This window comes from Acartia tonsa, chromosome 4 (genome assembly GCF_053477335.1).
Source record: "Acartia tonsa isolate MP-2025a chromosome 4, ASM5347733v1, whole genome shotgun sequence".
NCBI classification, from domain to species: Eukaryota; Metazoa; Arthropoda; class Copepoda; order Calanoida; family Acartiidae; genus Acartia; species Acartia tonsa.
In genome coordinates this window covers 49,048,121-49,060,906 of record NC_137263.1, presented here as the reverse complement: position 1 = coordinate 49,060,906, position 12,786 = coordinate 49,048,121, and the positions used below count along the sequence as shown (strand labels likewise).

Here is a 12,786-nt window from a genome sequence, read left to right as displayed (position 1 = left end):
CAACAAGATTATTTGTGTATTGTAGTTTAAGTTATTTAATCTAGAGAGTGACATATTCATAGAAGGTAATTTTGTGTATCATTGTTGAGGATGTACATCAATTTATTGGCCATTGTCTTATCTCTTAAGAACCCTGATTTTTCTTAATATTGATTGCAAGATATTTTGACTTTTAGACTGACCTAACCTAGTTATAGAGCAGCTGTGCCACTAAAAAAGGGGAAAACAATTAGTGAGCAAAACTTAAAAGGATTTTGTTTCTTGTAACTAAAATTTGTTAGGGGAAGGAGGGGAAACTTTCTAACTTACTAGTAGCTTCGTCCCATGTTCCTAGGGATATCTTATATTTTATAGAGAAACTAGCTTAAAACCTGACCATTGATATTATTTATCTTCTCAATATTTCAACTACATACTACTTAACTTTTTAATAGCAAAGCTATTCTACAATTCTATAATGTATAACTCCTAACATTCGTCTATAAAAAGGTTACTATTAAAGATTTATGTCGGATTTTTTTACGAAGATTTTCATCAAATATACTTTTCAAAGTTCAAAGAGATAGGGGACAATGGGATGTTTATTACACTAATCCCAAAAGTTTTATAATATTTTCTTATTTGATGGCTTAACAACATGTTACTTGTAAGTGCAGCGCTGCATCTACAAGTTACATGATCCGAAGTTTTCAATAGGAAGACAATATCATTAATGATCAGTCTACAATTTTCTGGTCTGAATTATTGCTCTATCCCTGTATCTTAGGAATGCAATCTTAGCATTTCTTGGGGGGGGGGGGGGGGGAGGAGTTAAATAAACACTCACTCTCTCTGACTTCATACATCCCCCCCCCCCTAATAATTCTTCCTATAGGACAATTTTGTCAATTCAAAGTTTTATGATAACGTTTACTTATTCATTGGCTTAACAACTTTGGGGACTTTAATGGTTTGTTCATTAAGTTGAGCATCAATCTTTGGGGATGTAAATAAATTTATCGCTCATTGTCTTATCCCTTATGGTTTCCCTTAAACTATACGGGGACCTATATGAAGCTTACCTAAGATGGATAACTTAATTTTAAGGAAGCTGTTTAATGATTAACTGGCTAAACCTAATTATAGAGGAGCTTCGCTTCTATGAACTATATAAATGTAATATTTTAGATTTTATTGGCCTTGTTAGAAACTCTATAATCGTTACCAGAATGTCCGTATGTCCATTTAAAACATGATGATTTTACTTTTTGCCAATTTTTTTATTTGTGAAATGATAACTAAAATAGACATGTTACAATTATACTATCGATTTTAAACTTTACATGATGATTCCAATAATAGTTAGGTATAATTTATGAAGTGTAGCAACTCTATAATCATTACCAGAATCACATCCATTTAAAAACATGCTGGTTCCTTTTCAAAAATTCAAACAATGTTCAATATTATAAGCGAAGCATCTGTATAATCAAGTGTTTTCTTTCTTTATCTTTTATATTCATTTTATCTCTTTTTCTCTTTCTTTCTCTCTCTTTCTCTTTTGTTGGTTCTTTTCGTTAATTTAGGCATGTTAGAATTGTCCTAATGATTTCAAACTGTGCATGATGATTCCTATGACAGTTAGGTACAATTTAGAAAGCATAGCAACACTATAATCGTTACCAGAAAGTCCGTATATCCATTTAAAACATGCTGATTTTCTTGACACTTTGACAAAACAATTTTGTATGACATAATTATCTTATTCATCTGATTTTTTAAATAATGATTCTTAGTACAACAAGGTAAAGTATTATAATCAAATCCTAAAATTGAAAGTAAATATTAGAGAAAGGGAACAATGGGCTATTTATATCACATGTCCCCAAAGTTTTATAAAAAGCATTTTCTTATTTGTTGGCTTAACAACTTTGGGGACTTTTCCTGAATTTTAATTGGTTGGGATGTACATGAATTTAACAGCCATTGTCTTATCCTTTTAGATCCCTTCCTAACCTAAAAGTATAAAAGTCTGGGACTATAAATTAATAACTGAAATATCTTTAAAATGATGTTTCTTAGTTAGGGAAATTGATGGGTGCTTTCACACAAAGTACCTGTTAAGCACAAATACACCCCCCCATCCTCCTTTACTTATCATTTCTATAAATATGAATAAGGACCTAAAGAAATTAACAAACAGACATGGGGGTTTATCATTAATACACTTTCAGTGATAAATCTATTTATATAAATCAGGGATCAGAAGGAATATGACGATGGCCTTTAAATTAACACACATCCCTAATGTAGATCACAGTTAGTGGTTGAAACGTTTTGACACAACTAAATGAACCAATCAAAATTCCCAAAGTTGTTAAGCCAACGAATAAGAAATTTAAAACCCTAGAGACTAGTGTAATAAACAGCCCAATGTCCACTTCCTCCCTGCCAAATATTTATTTGAAATTGCCGTGGTTAAAACGGTCATGAGTGTATCTTAACGGTCATTGGAATGTGTGTTAATCCCCGCCCCATATTAAAACGGACATTAATCTCCGCCCATTTATTTCCTAAAAAACGAAACGGTCAGGTATTAATCTCTATTAGAATACGGTCATAGACTATTGTCTCCGCCCATTTATTTTTATTTAATGGTTATGAGTTAATCTGTACTTGATTTTTAAAAATTGGGGTTAAACTACCCTCCCCCCCCCCCTCTCTACAATCAAACCAGGAGAGGTTAAAAGCCTGCCCAGGATTTATATAATACATAATTATTTTAATAGAGATTTTGAACATTGTTGTCATAGGAATCAATATTCCAAAATTCAGATGAATATCACACAAAAAAATGTTGCAAAAAAAACGTTAAAAATCACCCTATTTTAAATGGACATTCGGATTTTCATAGAGTTGCTATGCTTTCTAAATCGTACCTAACTGTTATTGGAATCATCGTACCTAACTGTTATTGGAATCATCATGCAAAGTTTGAAAACAATAGAACAATTCTAACCCATCCAAATTACAAACTGATGACCGTGCAGACAGAATTAGAAAAAAATCTTGTCTAAAAAAAGGTTTTCAAGAAAGAAATTTAAACAGTATAATGTAATAATGGAGCATGTATGAGATCTAAAGGGATATGACAATGGCAGATATATTGATGTACAACCCCAAAGATGATACACAAAATTACCCCTTCTGTAGATTACAATTGGTGGTTGAAACGTTAAGACACTTATTGAACTAACCAACCATTATTCTTCAAAAGTCCCCAAAGTTGTTCGACAAAAAAACTTTGTGGACAAGTGTAATAAACAGCCCAATGTCGTCTCCCTCCCTGGTATAATATAATAAGGGAAGATGTATGTAGCCTTGATGTGCATAGGTCTTACAAGTTTTCACCAAAAATTTTAGCTTTCCATTTTAAATAGTAGTCAGGAAATTTATGTTTCCCCTTAGCCATACAGATGGACAGACGCACTAAGTTATTTCTAGAGTAGCTTTGCTAAAAAAAATATAACATTAAATGATATTTAAAGATTTTTTCATAACAAATTGTTATAATTTAACGAGGGCTCTAAAGGGATAAGATAATGGCAGATATATTGATGTACAACCCCAAAGATGATACACAAAATTACCCCTTCTATAGATTACAATTAGTAGTTGAAACGTTAGGACACTTATTGAACTAACCAATCATTATTCTTTGAAAGTCCCCAAAGTTGTTAGACAAAAAAACTTTGTGGACAAGTGTAATAAACAGCCCAATGTCGTCTCCCTCCCTGGTATAATATAATAAGGAAAGACAAATGTAGCCTTGATGTGCATAGGTCTTACAAGTTTTCACCAAAAATTTTAGCTTTCTACATTAAATAGTAGTCAAGAAATTCATGTTTCCCCTTAGCCATACAGATGGACAGACGCACCAAGTTATCTCTAGAGTAGTTTTGCTGCTATAAATATAACATAAGATGCTATTTAAAGGTTTTTGTATAACAAATTGTTATAATATAACGAGGGATCTAAAGAGATGAGACAATGGCCGATAAATTGATGAATATCCCAATTTATGATACAAAATGTAGATAACAAATAGTGGTTGAAACAGATGGACACTCAATTTAATCACCCAACCAATCACCCAATTCATTAAAAGTCCCCAAAGTTGCTAAGCTAACGAAAAGAAAATGTTATTATAAACTTTAGGGACTTTGGTTTACCTCGTAATTACCTCGTACGGGCGGAATTACAGTCAAGGACCTTATCAACTTGATGTACTGTCCAGGTCCTGGTCCAGCAATCCAGGAGAACTAAGGATGACTTTAACGCACCCTTCTCTGTCCAAACAATATTAGGTTAAGTAACATCCATCAGACAACCAACTCTCTGTGGTGCATGACCTTTTTCTGAGAAGTCCCAACTGTGCATGGTAACAAGTTGCGCCTGTTTTATATAAAAAATAAAAAACCTTCATTTTATCATAAAACGAGCAAAAATCGAGCTATCTGGCTAATTTTTTAATATGTTAGAGATTTTTTCATGCTTAGCAACTTTGCTTTTATATTTTGTTTTGAAAAAATCATTTTAAAACCGGTTTATTTGGGCTTGAAAATTGATGTACCTAAAATCGCATATTTTTTTGTCCAAAAATTTAAATCTAGCCTAAAACCTGCCCAAATTGATTTCCTCTGATGGTATATGATAACCAAACATAAAAATATAGTTTTTAAAAAAATCGAAGGCTATGAAAATTTTAAGAAGAAAAAAAGCACAGTACCCTACCTTAACATTTAAAAAAATCAATTTTTGACCAACTTACGTAAGAGATAAAACAATAACCAATAATCCTAGAAGGCTAATTTTTTTATATGTTGTACTCAAAGCAATTCCTAACAACTTTGCTTTTCTATAAAAGTTGAAAAAAATCACGCTAAATATCATTTTTTTCCTTCGTAAGTTCGTATGGTTTATAAATTTCTTTAAAATGCAAAAATCTAATATTTTTTTATTTAGCGCCTTTATGAATGCTCATCTGTCATTGGTTAATTTGTTTACCGCTGAAATTTTCTATTGGTTAATATAGTTTAGTGTGAGTGAGTTTCTCCGTCAAAAGTTATGCTAACTCTCTCTCTCTATCTCTCTCTCTCTCTTTCCTTCTAACTCTCTCTCCATCTTTCTCTCTTTATGTTATTCTCTCTCTCTCTCTCTCTGACTCTCTCTTTCTCTTATTATCTCTCTCTCTCTCTGTCTGTCTCTTTCTCTCTGACTCTCTCTCTATCTCTCTCTGTCTGTCTCTTTCTCTCTCTCTCTCTTACTCTCTCTCTTACTCTCTCTCTCTCTGAATCTATCTTTCTCTTATTCTCTCTCTCTCTCTCTCTCTCTCTCTCTCTCTCTTTCTCTCTTTATGTTATTCTCTCTCTCTCTCTCTCTCTCTCTCTCTCTCTCTCTCTCTCTCTCTCTTTCTCTCTCTCTCTCTCTCTTTCTTTCTCTCTCTTTCTCTCATTCTCTCTCTTTCTCTCTTTCTCTGACTCTCTCTTTCTCTCTCTCTCTCTCGTTCTCTCTCATATTCTCTCTTTCTCTCTCTCTCTCTTAATTGCTTAACTACTCAATATTAAATTGTTAGGGAAGCTAAGTATTGTTGTATGGACAGGTTTCAGGCTATTTCTTTTTATTCGATTCTATCTATCTATGGGTTTATCTATCTATCTAAAAAGAACCTAAAAGTCTAATATATTTAGTAAATTTTATTTCGGAATTGTTTAACGAACATACTTCATTTAAGATTGCGTGATTTATTTCGAAATAGAAATATAAAACGTAAAAATTTATTATTTTTCAAAATCTTCTATTTATTTACGAAGTACTTCGTAAATAAATATTAAGAAATTTGAATATTTAGAAAAATAGAAATAGGGAGGTATTTGTGAACGAACGGAGAGGGGAATAAATATCATATTTTTGAAATAGAATTCTTGCCGACGTTAATTAATATTCCCCAATTTCAATATTTTCATGTCTCTAAATTCCCTTTTGATTTTTCTCGAAATACGATACGTTTAGGGTTTGGAATACTTAATATTTTAAATATGTAGTAGACACATCATTGGTTTATATTATGCAATATTGGCTCAACTGGTCAGAATTTTTAATAAACAACATGTCTTTTATGTTTAGTTTAGCATTATTTTCATCAGAATGAAATGCAGTTAGGTAAAAATAAATAAGGCCATATCTATAAAAGTAAAGATCAAACCACACAAAAAAAATAAGGATGACAACATCCATAAAAGCTAAGTTCTAAATTCAATCAGAAGAACAAATGAACATGAACATTTGATAAGCAAATTTTAATCTATAAGTCTAAACAAAATTTATGTACAGTTGTTGCCAAAAAAATAATAAAATAAGCAATTTTTAAATGGATTTACAGAGTTTATGGTATTGATTGTAGTTGCTAAATTTTTATATCGTACCTAATTGTTACAGTAATCATCACCTAAAGTTTGAAAACGATAGGATTCTTAGATGTCTAAATAAACGAAAAGAATAAAGTTGTTAAGCTTAAAGATAACATAATGTAAGTTAACAATATAATCGTCCCAATAATCACCGCTAGAGCATAAGTTAAAACGTAACAGGAATCTTATCAAAGTTTGAAACCAAACGTTCTGGACAGAAATACGTTCAGACAGACAATAAATTCAGAAAAACCTTTATTTTTTTAAAGAATAAAAATGTATGCTTGGCAGTGGTTGAAAGTTAGAAAATTTTTCTTTGTAAGTTTGGCTTTCCATCTGGTGTTCACTATGCTACATACCATCTTTGTTATCCAGGCAAATTTTATTTTCTGAAGCTTTTTATAGTGCCTATAAAAAAACGACGCAATACTGGCCTATCATTGGTCAATTAAAATGTATACTGGTCTGTCTGTGTTTCGGCCTATCATTGGTCATTTGTATTGTATGTATTGCACTATAAAGAGCTTCTCATTTTCTCTATCAGAAATTTAATTGGGTGTGTTTGACTACTTTAATATCTCTTAAAAGGGAACTGCTTTTCAAGGAAGCTACATACAAGTGATACTGGGAGCTTTTACACGTCATACTAAAGAGGTTAATAAATGCTAATATGTAATGAGTTTTAAGTATATGATTAAATGAAGGTAAAATGCTTTGACCCATGATCAGGCGTATCTTACTTTCCATATATTTACCTTCAGACAAAGGTCGTTGTAGATATCCTTATATAAAAGTAGCAGGATGTGTTTGTTTGCGAATCTGTCTGTGTTTTTTTTACCGAAAGTTCTTGCAGACCGATATCTTGGCAACTATTGATCTAATTAGCCCCGGAATATTTTTTTTCAATTTTTTTAATGATTTGGGAGGGGTACCATTTATCTCAAGAAAATCACTATAAGAAAAAAAATCTTCGTCTTTAGAATCAACTAAAATTTAAGATGGTCGGGCAATTCCCCCTCCCCCTATCTCACTTTAAAATACCCCTCGAAGCATCTAGGTGCATAGCCGCTAGTAAATGATTAAGTTTAAATATTTTTGTTTAATATTCAGGTGTATACAAGCCAGTGTGTGCTAAAGGAATGTTGAAATATAGTTATAATAAATAAAAAGAAGTCTTTACGGACAAGGGATAATTTTTCATTTTTTGAAGTCCTGGAAAGTGTCTAATCATAAAAATACGTCTTTCATACATTTCTTTTTTATAGGTTTCCTTTTCCACTTCTCCTTTAATCCCTCCTTTTTAGACGAATTTTTATGACGTCACAAATGACACTTTCCAGCGCTTCTCATTATTTTATTTAAAATATTAAAGGCACAGACACTCTACAAGTCACAAGTATCTTTGTGTCTTTATCTTGTTATCCACTTCTTTTTATGTGTTATGCAATATTATATTACATATTCTTGTAATTTAGCTGTGTTTTTGGAGCTTTCTTAATCTTAAGTTACCCCTTTTTTATTGGCACCTTGCGTTAATAAAATCATTAGATTGACTGTTTTAAGGGTTGCGATCGGCTAATTCAAATAGAAATTGACTAAGGTAAAAGATAGGAATCAAACATTTTATAATGTTTAGCAAGAGCAACGCCGCCCATACCTTATCCGTGCGTTTGTCCATGTATCGAAAGATGAAAGAAGTAAAACAACATTCCCCCTGTGCATGCCAGGGAGGGAGAGGACATTGGGCTGTTTATTACACTAGTCCCCAAAGTCTTGTAATAATGTTTTCTTTTTCGTTGGCTTAACAACATTTGGGACTTTTATTGTAATTGATTGGTTGGCTCATTTAGGTGAGTGTCTTAACGTTTCAACAACTAATACAATCTACAGAAGGGATAATTTTGTGTATTATCATTGAGGATGTACATCAATTTATCAGCCATTGTCTTATCCCCTTAGATCCCTGCATTCATGCACCTTCCACTTTCCTTTTTTATTGATTTGTTTAGCTCAAGTTTGTTTTGATAAGAATTATTTCTATCTTTCATATCTGACACAAATTTCTCCAGATTTTGTATGAATCATTTAAATTTTGATAAACAACTTCTGTCTTTTTTCCTCGCCCGCTCATAACAGTCGGGGACTTGAAATATATGAAGTACATACATAAACTTTTCTCTAGAAAGTTTGATATGGTAAAAACACCTCACTTTTGTTGGTTTTAGTATATTGTAAAAAATCAATATTCAAAAACTCCAAAAAAAAAGTTATTTGAAAATCATAGGCACCCCCAATTGTTTAGGAAGGTATTGTTGCAAAGCTATAGGACAATTTGCAAATGTCTTGTATAATTTTTGTAAATAAAATAACGATTTTTTTTATTCTAAGCATAATTAGAGACGGTCTGTTCGTCCGTCCGTCCGTTATCAAAAAAATAATATCTAATAGACTGTTAAAGGAAAAGGTTTGATTTTTCTAGTTCTAGTCTATTTCAACTGATTGATAGAACCATTGTGAGGAGGGTAGAAATATGACAGACAATGTTAATGTACCTCATATTAATTATCAAGGTAAGAATTTTTGGTGGAGGAACTGGGAGGGGGTGGGGGGGGGGGTAAAAGACTCTCCAGAGCCATTGCCTTTTCAAGGAGGGTATAGAGACAGTTTTTTTTCAATTTAAAGAAAAAGGGTTTTTTTTAAGAAGAGCTTCGAGTACTGAAAATCCTTTCTAAAAATTGAATAATGCCCTCAAATACCACCAATACTCAATACCCATTAATACATATCTCAATAATGCTTGTCTTTGCCTTCATTTTTAAATTATTCAATTATTCATAAGTATACATTTATGGCTTTTAATTCAAATCCCACTCCTCTTTTATTTGAAATGAATTGGAAATAAAGAAAGTAGTTTTTTTGTGTTTGTCACCTAAGACTATGTTAGGTTAGGTTATATTGGGTACAGGGTAGCACCACATTGTGATGGGAAATGAGGGTATAGGACCCAGTGTTAGTAGGTCGTTACGTAAGACAAAACAAGCTTAGATAAGGGGGGGTGGGGGGTATTCTATGATTGCAAGGCAATTAATGTTAAGCACCCATTTATCATTGAATATTAAGATGTAGCTCCCGCTCCTGTTCCTGGCATAAGTGTACCTAGCAACTGTTTTATTGTTGAATATTCAGGTGTAGCTCCAGCTTCTGTGCCTGGCATAACTGTACCTGGAAACTGTTTTATTGTTAAATATTAAGGTGTAGCTCCAGCTCCTGTTCCTGGCATGAGTGTACCTGGCAAGTGTTTTATTGTTAAATATTAGGGTGTAGCTCTAGCTCCTGTTCCTGGCATAAGTGAACCTGGAAACTGTTTTCTCGTATTCATTTGAATCCGGTGGATAGGAACCGGTTCTCATGAATACGAAAAAACTATGTCTAGCATCGTATTATATCCAGTTTTCTACGAATATAGAAATGTACAATCATAAGATTAAAACTAGTTTTTTTAGCCGGTGCCTTCGGCACCACGGGGCTAAAAAAACTAGTTTTAATCTTATAATTGTACATTCTATATCCGCGGAAAGCCGTATATAATACGATACGAGAAATAACTATTATTGTTTAATACTAAGGTGTAGCTCCAGCTCCTGTTCCTGGCATAAGTGTACCTGGAAACTGTTTTATTCCATACATAGAAAACTGTAGGTAATTATGACCAAATTAATACGTCGTACCAGAAAGCTCTTTATAGTGCCTATAAAAAAATTACGTCATACAATACAAATGACTAATAATAGGCCGATACACAGACTAAATTAAAAATGGTAGGCTAGTATGCGTTTTATTTGACCAATGGTAGGCCAGTACGACGTAATTTTTTATAGACATTGTAAAAAGCTTCTCGTACCAGAACTCGACAACTGCAATGGAAAGGGTCATTATAGACGGAACAGGCTTGTTAAAGTGCAAGACGAACAAGATTTTTACCTCGGGAGTAAAGTATACATGAGGGGTTAGGGGACGGGTGTAATTATGTAGCAAAAAAATGATGATGGATAAACAGACCATGGTCGAGTTATAGAGTAGTGGTCAGTAGTAATAAAGAAAGAAAGAAAGAGATTGACATGATAAATTGTAAATAATCGCGAAACCTTTAAATAGGCATTGACATAAATATGCTTTTTGTAATATGATCTACAGACCGACGGACAAAGTAAGTAATATACTGGATACTCTTTGGTAGAAGTTAAAAACATAAAAATAATCAGTCTAGCGTTACGGACTGATGAATTAACAGACCTACGGAAGGACAGACACAGTGAACTACACATAAAAGGGATATTTTTTAGGGTTACAATGCCAACAGTTGTGGTTTGGATACTTCTCATTGTTTCTACATTACGTTGCGGACTGACAAAATGAGAGACTGACGGACAGACAGACAGACAAAATGAACTACATATAGAGTATTAAAGTGATATTTTGCAGGGTTACAATGCCAACAGTTGTGGTGTGGATACTTTTCATTGTTTCTACATTACGTTGCGGACTGACAAAATGAGAGACTGACGGACAGACAGACAGACAAAGTGAACTACATATAAAAGTGATATTTTTTAGGGTTACAATGCCAACAGTTGTGGTTTGGATACTTCTCATTGTTTCTACATTTGTTCTGTCTGCTAAGGTTAAAATTTAAATACTTAAATAAATTTAGAAGTATAGATGTAATAATCTAGACAACTACCTGGATCCAGTTTTTGGAACTTTTTTCATATTTAACCCCTTCCCCCTCTATTGTTTTACTCTAATGGTTAAATATATATTTTGTGAAGCTAAGCCACTATATAACTATATCAAGTTGGTCTCTCTGTAGAAAGAGCTTTCTATTGTCATGTTGAATGGAACCATGGAATATGTTGCTTAAAATTTGCCGACCAATGCAAATCTACTCTAACGATTACATTTTCTGTCAGTCTAATTGTATCATAGTGTAAATAGCATTGCTAATACCATACTATTTATTTATTTATTTGTTCTAATTAAACCTATTTATATGTTATATGTATATATCCAATATAATTATCTTATTAAAATTCGATGTAGCTAGAAACCATTTAAAATTTATTTGAATATGTTTGTCCTAAATATGTTTTTCAGCTTATGCAACGGCCAACCCAGGTTATGAAAGTACCAAACTATGCATTAAAATATGTGAATATGTGTAATAATTTTAATATTATTATTTTTTGAAATACATATCTATCTATCTAATGCTCTGTAATTTACCAAATCTTAGTTTTTTTAAGCTGTCACCAAAAGTAAATTGCTGAAAATTTGTGTTGAGCATCTAACTTCACTCGTTAATATGTGCGTCTGTATGACTTATATGCTCCATTTTTTCTTCCATTTGCTTGGCTGTTAACTTTATATTTTCGTGCTTTGCTATTTATGGATGTTGTCATCTATGTTTATTCCTAAATAATTGTCTTACTACAAAATTATTTTCAGGAAATATTTCAAATGATGCATTCACAGAAGTTATACTTCTGTAACTGGGAGAACTGGGTGCAGTGGGGCATCATCATCAACGTGGTCACCGTCAGCTTCCACAAGAACCCTCTCCCCAACCTGGTGGTGTTTGCGCCCCTCGTGGAGCGGTGGCAGCACCACGCGGCCGCCATTGGCGTGTTCCTGGTCTGGGGCGAGCTGATGCTCATGGTGGGCAGGCTACCCACCTTTGGGATCTATGTTCAGGAACTTTACGTCATTTACAAGCAATTAAACTTATACATTACTTAAACAAATAATCCCATTTATTACCAAAAACATAATATACGTTTAGTTGAGTTTTTTTTGACTTAATCTTAAAAGGTTTATGTCCCAAATAGGGAAAAAAATAAGGAAAACCCTAATTAACAATTTACATTTAAATGCAAGGAAAGGTTGTGTGATTTTTTTCAAGTCAATTAAAGTTAATTTCTGGTGTTTAAACTTATATATTTGAAATTTAAATTATTTACTCTATAGTCTTAGAATTTTTTAAAAATTTCGCCTAAGTTTTAGTGAGAAATAGAAGAAAAACGACAAAATCCGCCATTATTTAAATGATGTAAAAAATACTTTAGATGTTTACAACCGTGGCTAAAAATTTCTTCAAATTTCTAACAGCATATTTTTGTCTTCTGGTCGCTTTTGCCCTCAGGAAATTATTCAATTTAAAAATTGATAAATAAGAATCAAAATAAAAAAATAAAAAAAGATATGTCTATTTGGGTGTTTTTTTTGTGTGTAAATTGTTGCATAACCGAAAATTATTCCATAAAATTGCCATGCCCCTTAA

General features: G+C 32.5%; 1 protein-coding gene across 1 annotated transcript in view; it reads left to right on the top strand.

The window, feature by feature from the left end:
• The window catches only part of LOC145315514 (transient receptor potential channel pyrexia-like), a 67,066-nt gene that overhangs the window by 42,375 nt on the left and 11,905 nt on the right, over positions 1-12,786 (top strand). The window contains exons 16-21 of the mRNA XM_080155495.1: positions 6,741-6,824; positions 8,956-9,019; positions 10,076-10,148; positions 11,064-11,130; positions 11,955-12,209; positions 12,572-12,648. Of these exons, the coding sequence (XP_080011621.1) occupies positions 6,741-6,824; positions 8,956-9,019; positions 10,076-10,148; positions 11,064-11,130; positions 11,955-12,209; positions 12,572-12,648 (620 nt within the window). The remainder of the gene's footprint in view (positions 1-6,740; positions 6,825-8,955; positions 9,020-10,075; positions 10,149-11,063; positions 11,131-11,954; positions 12,210-12,571; positions 12,649-12,786) is intronic.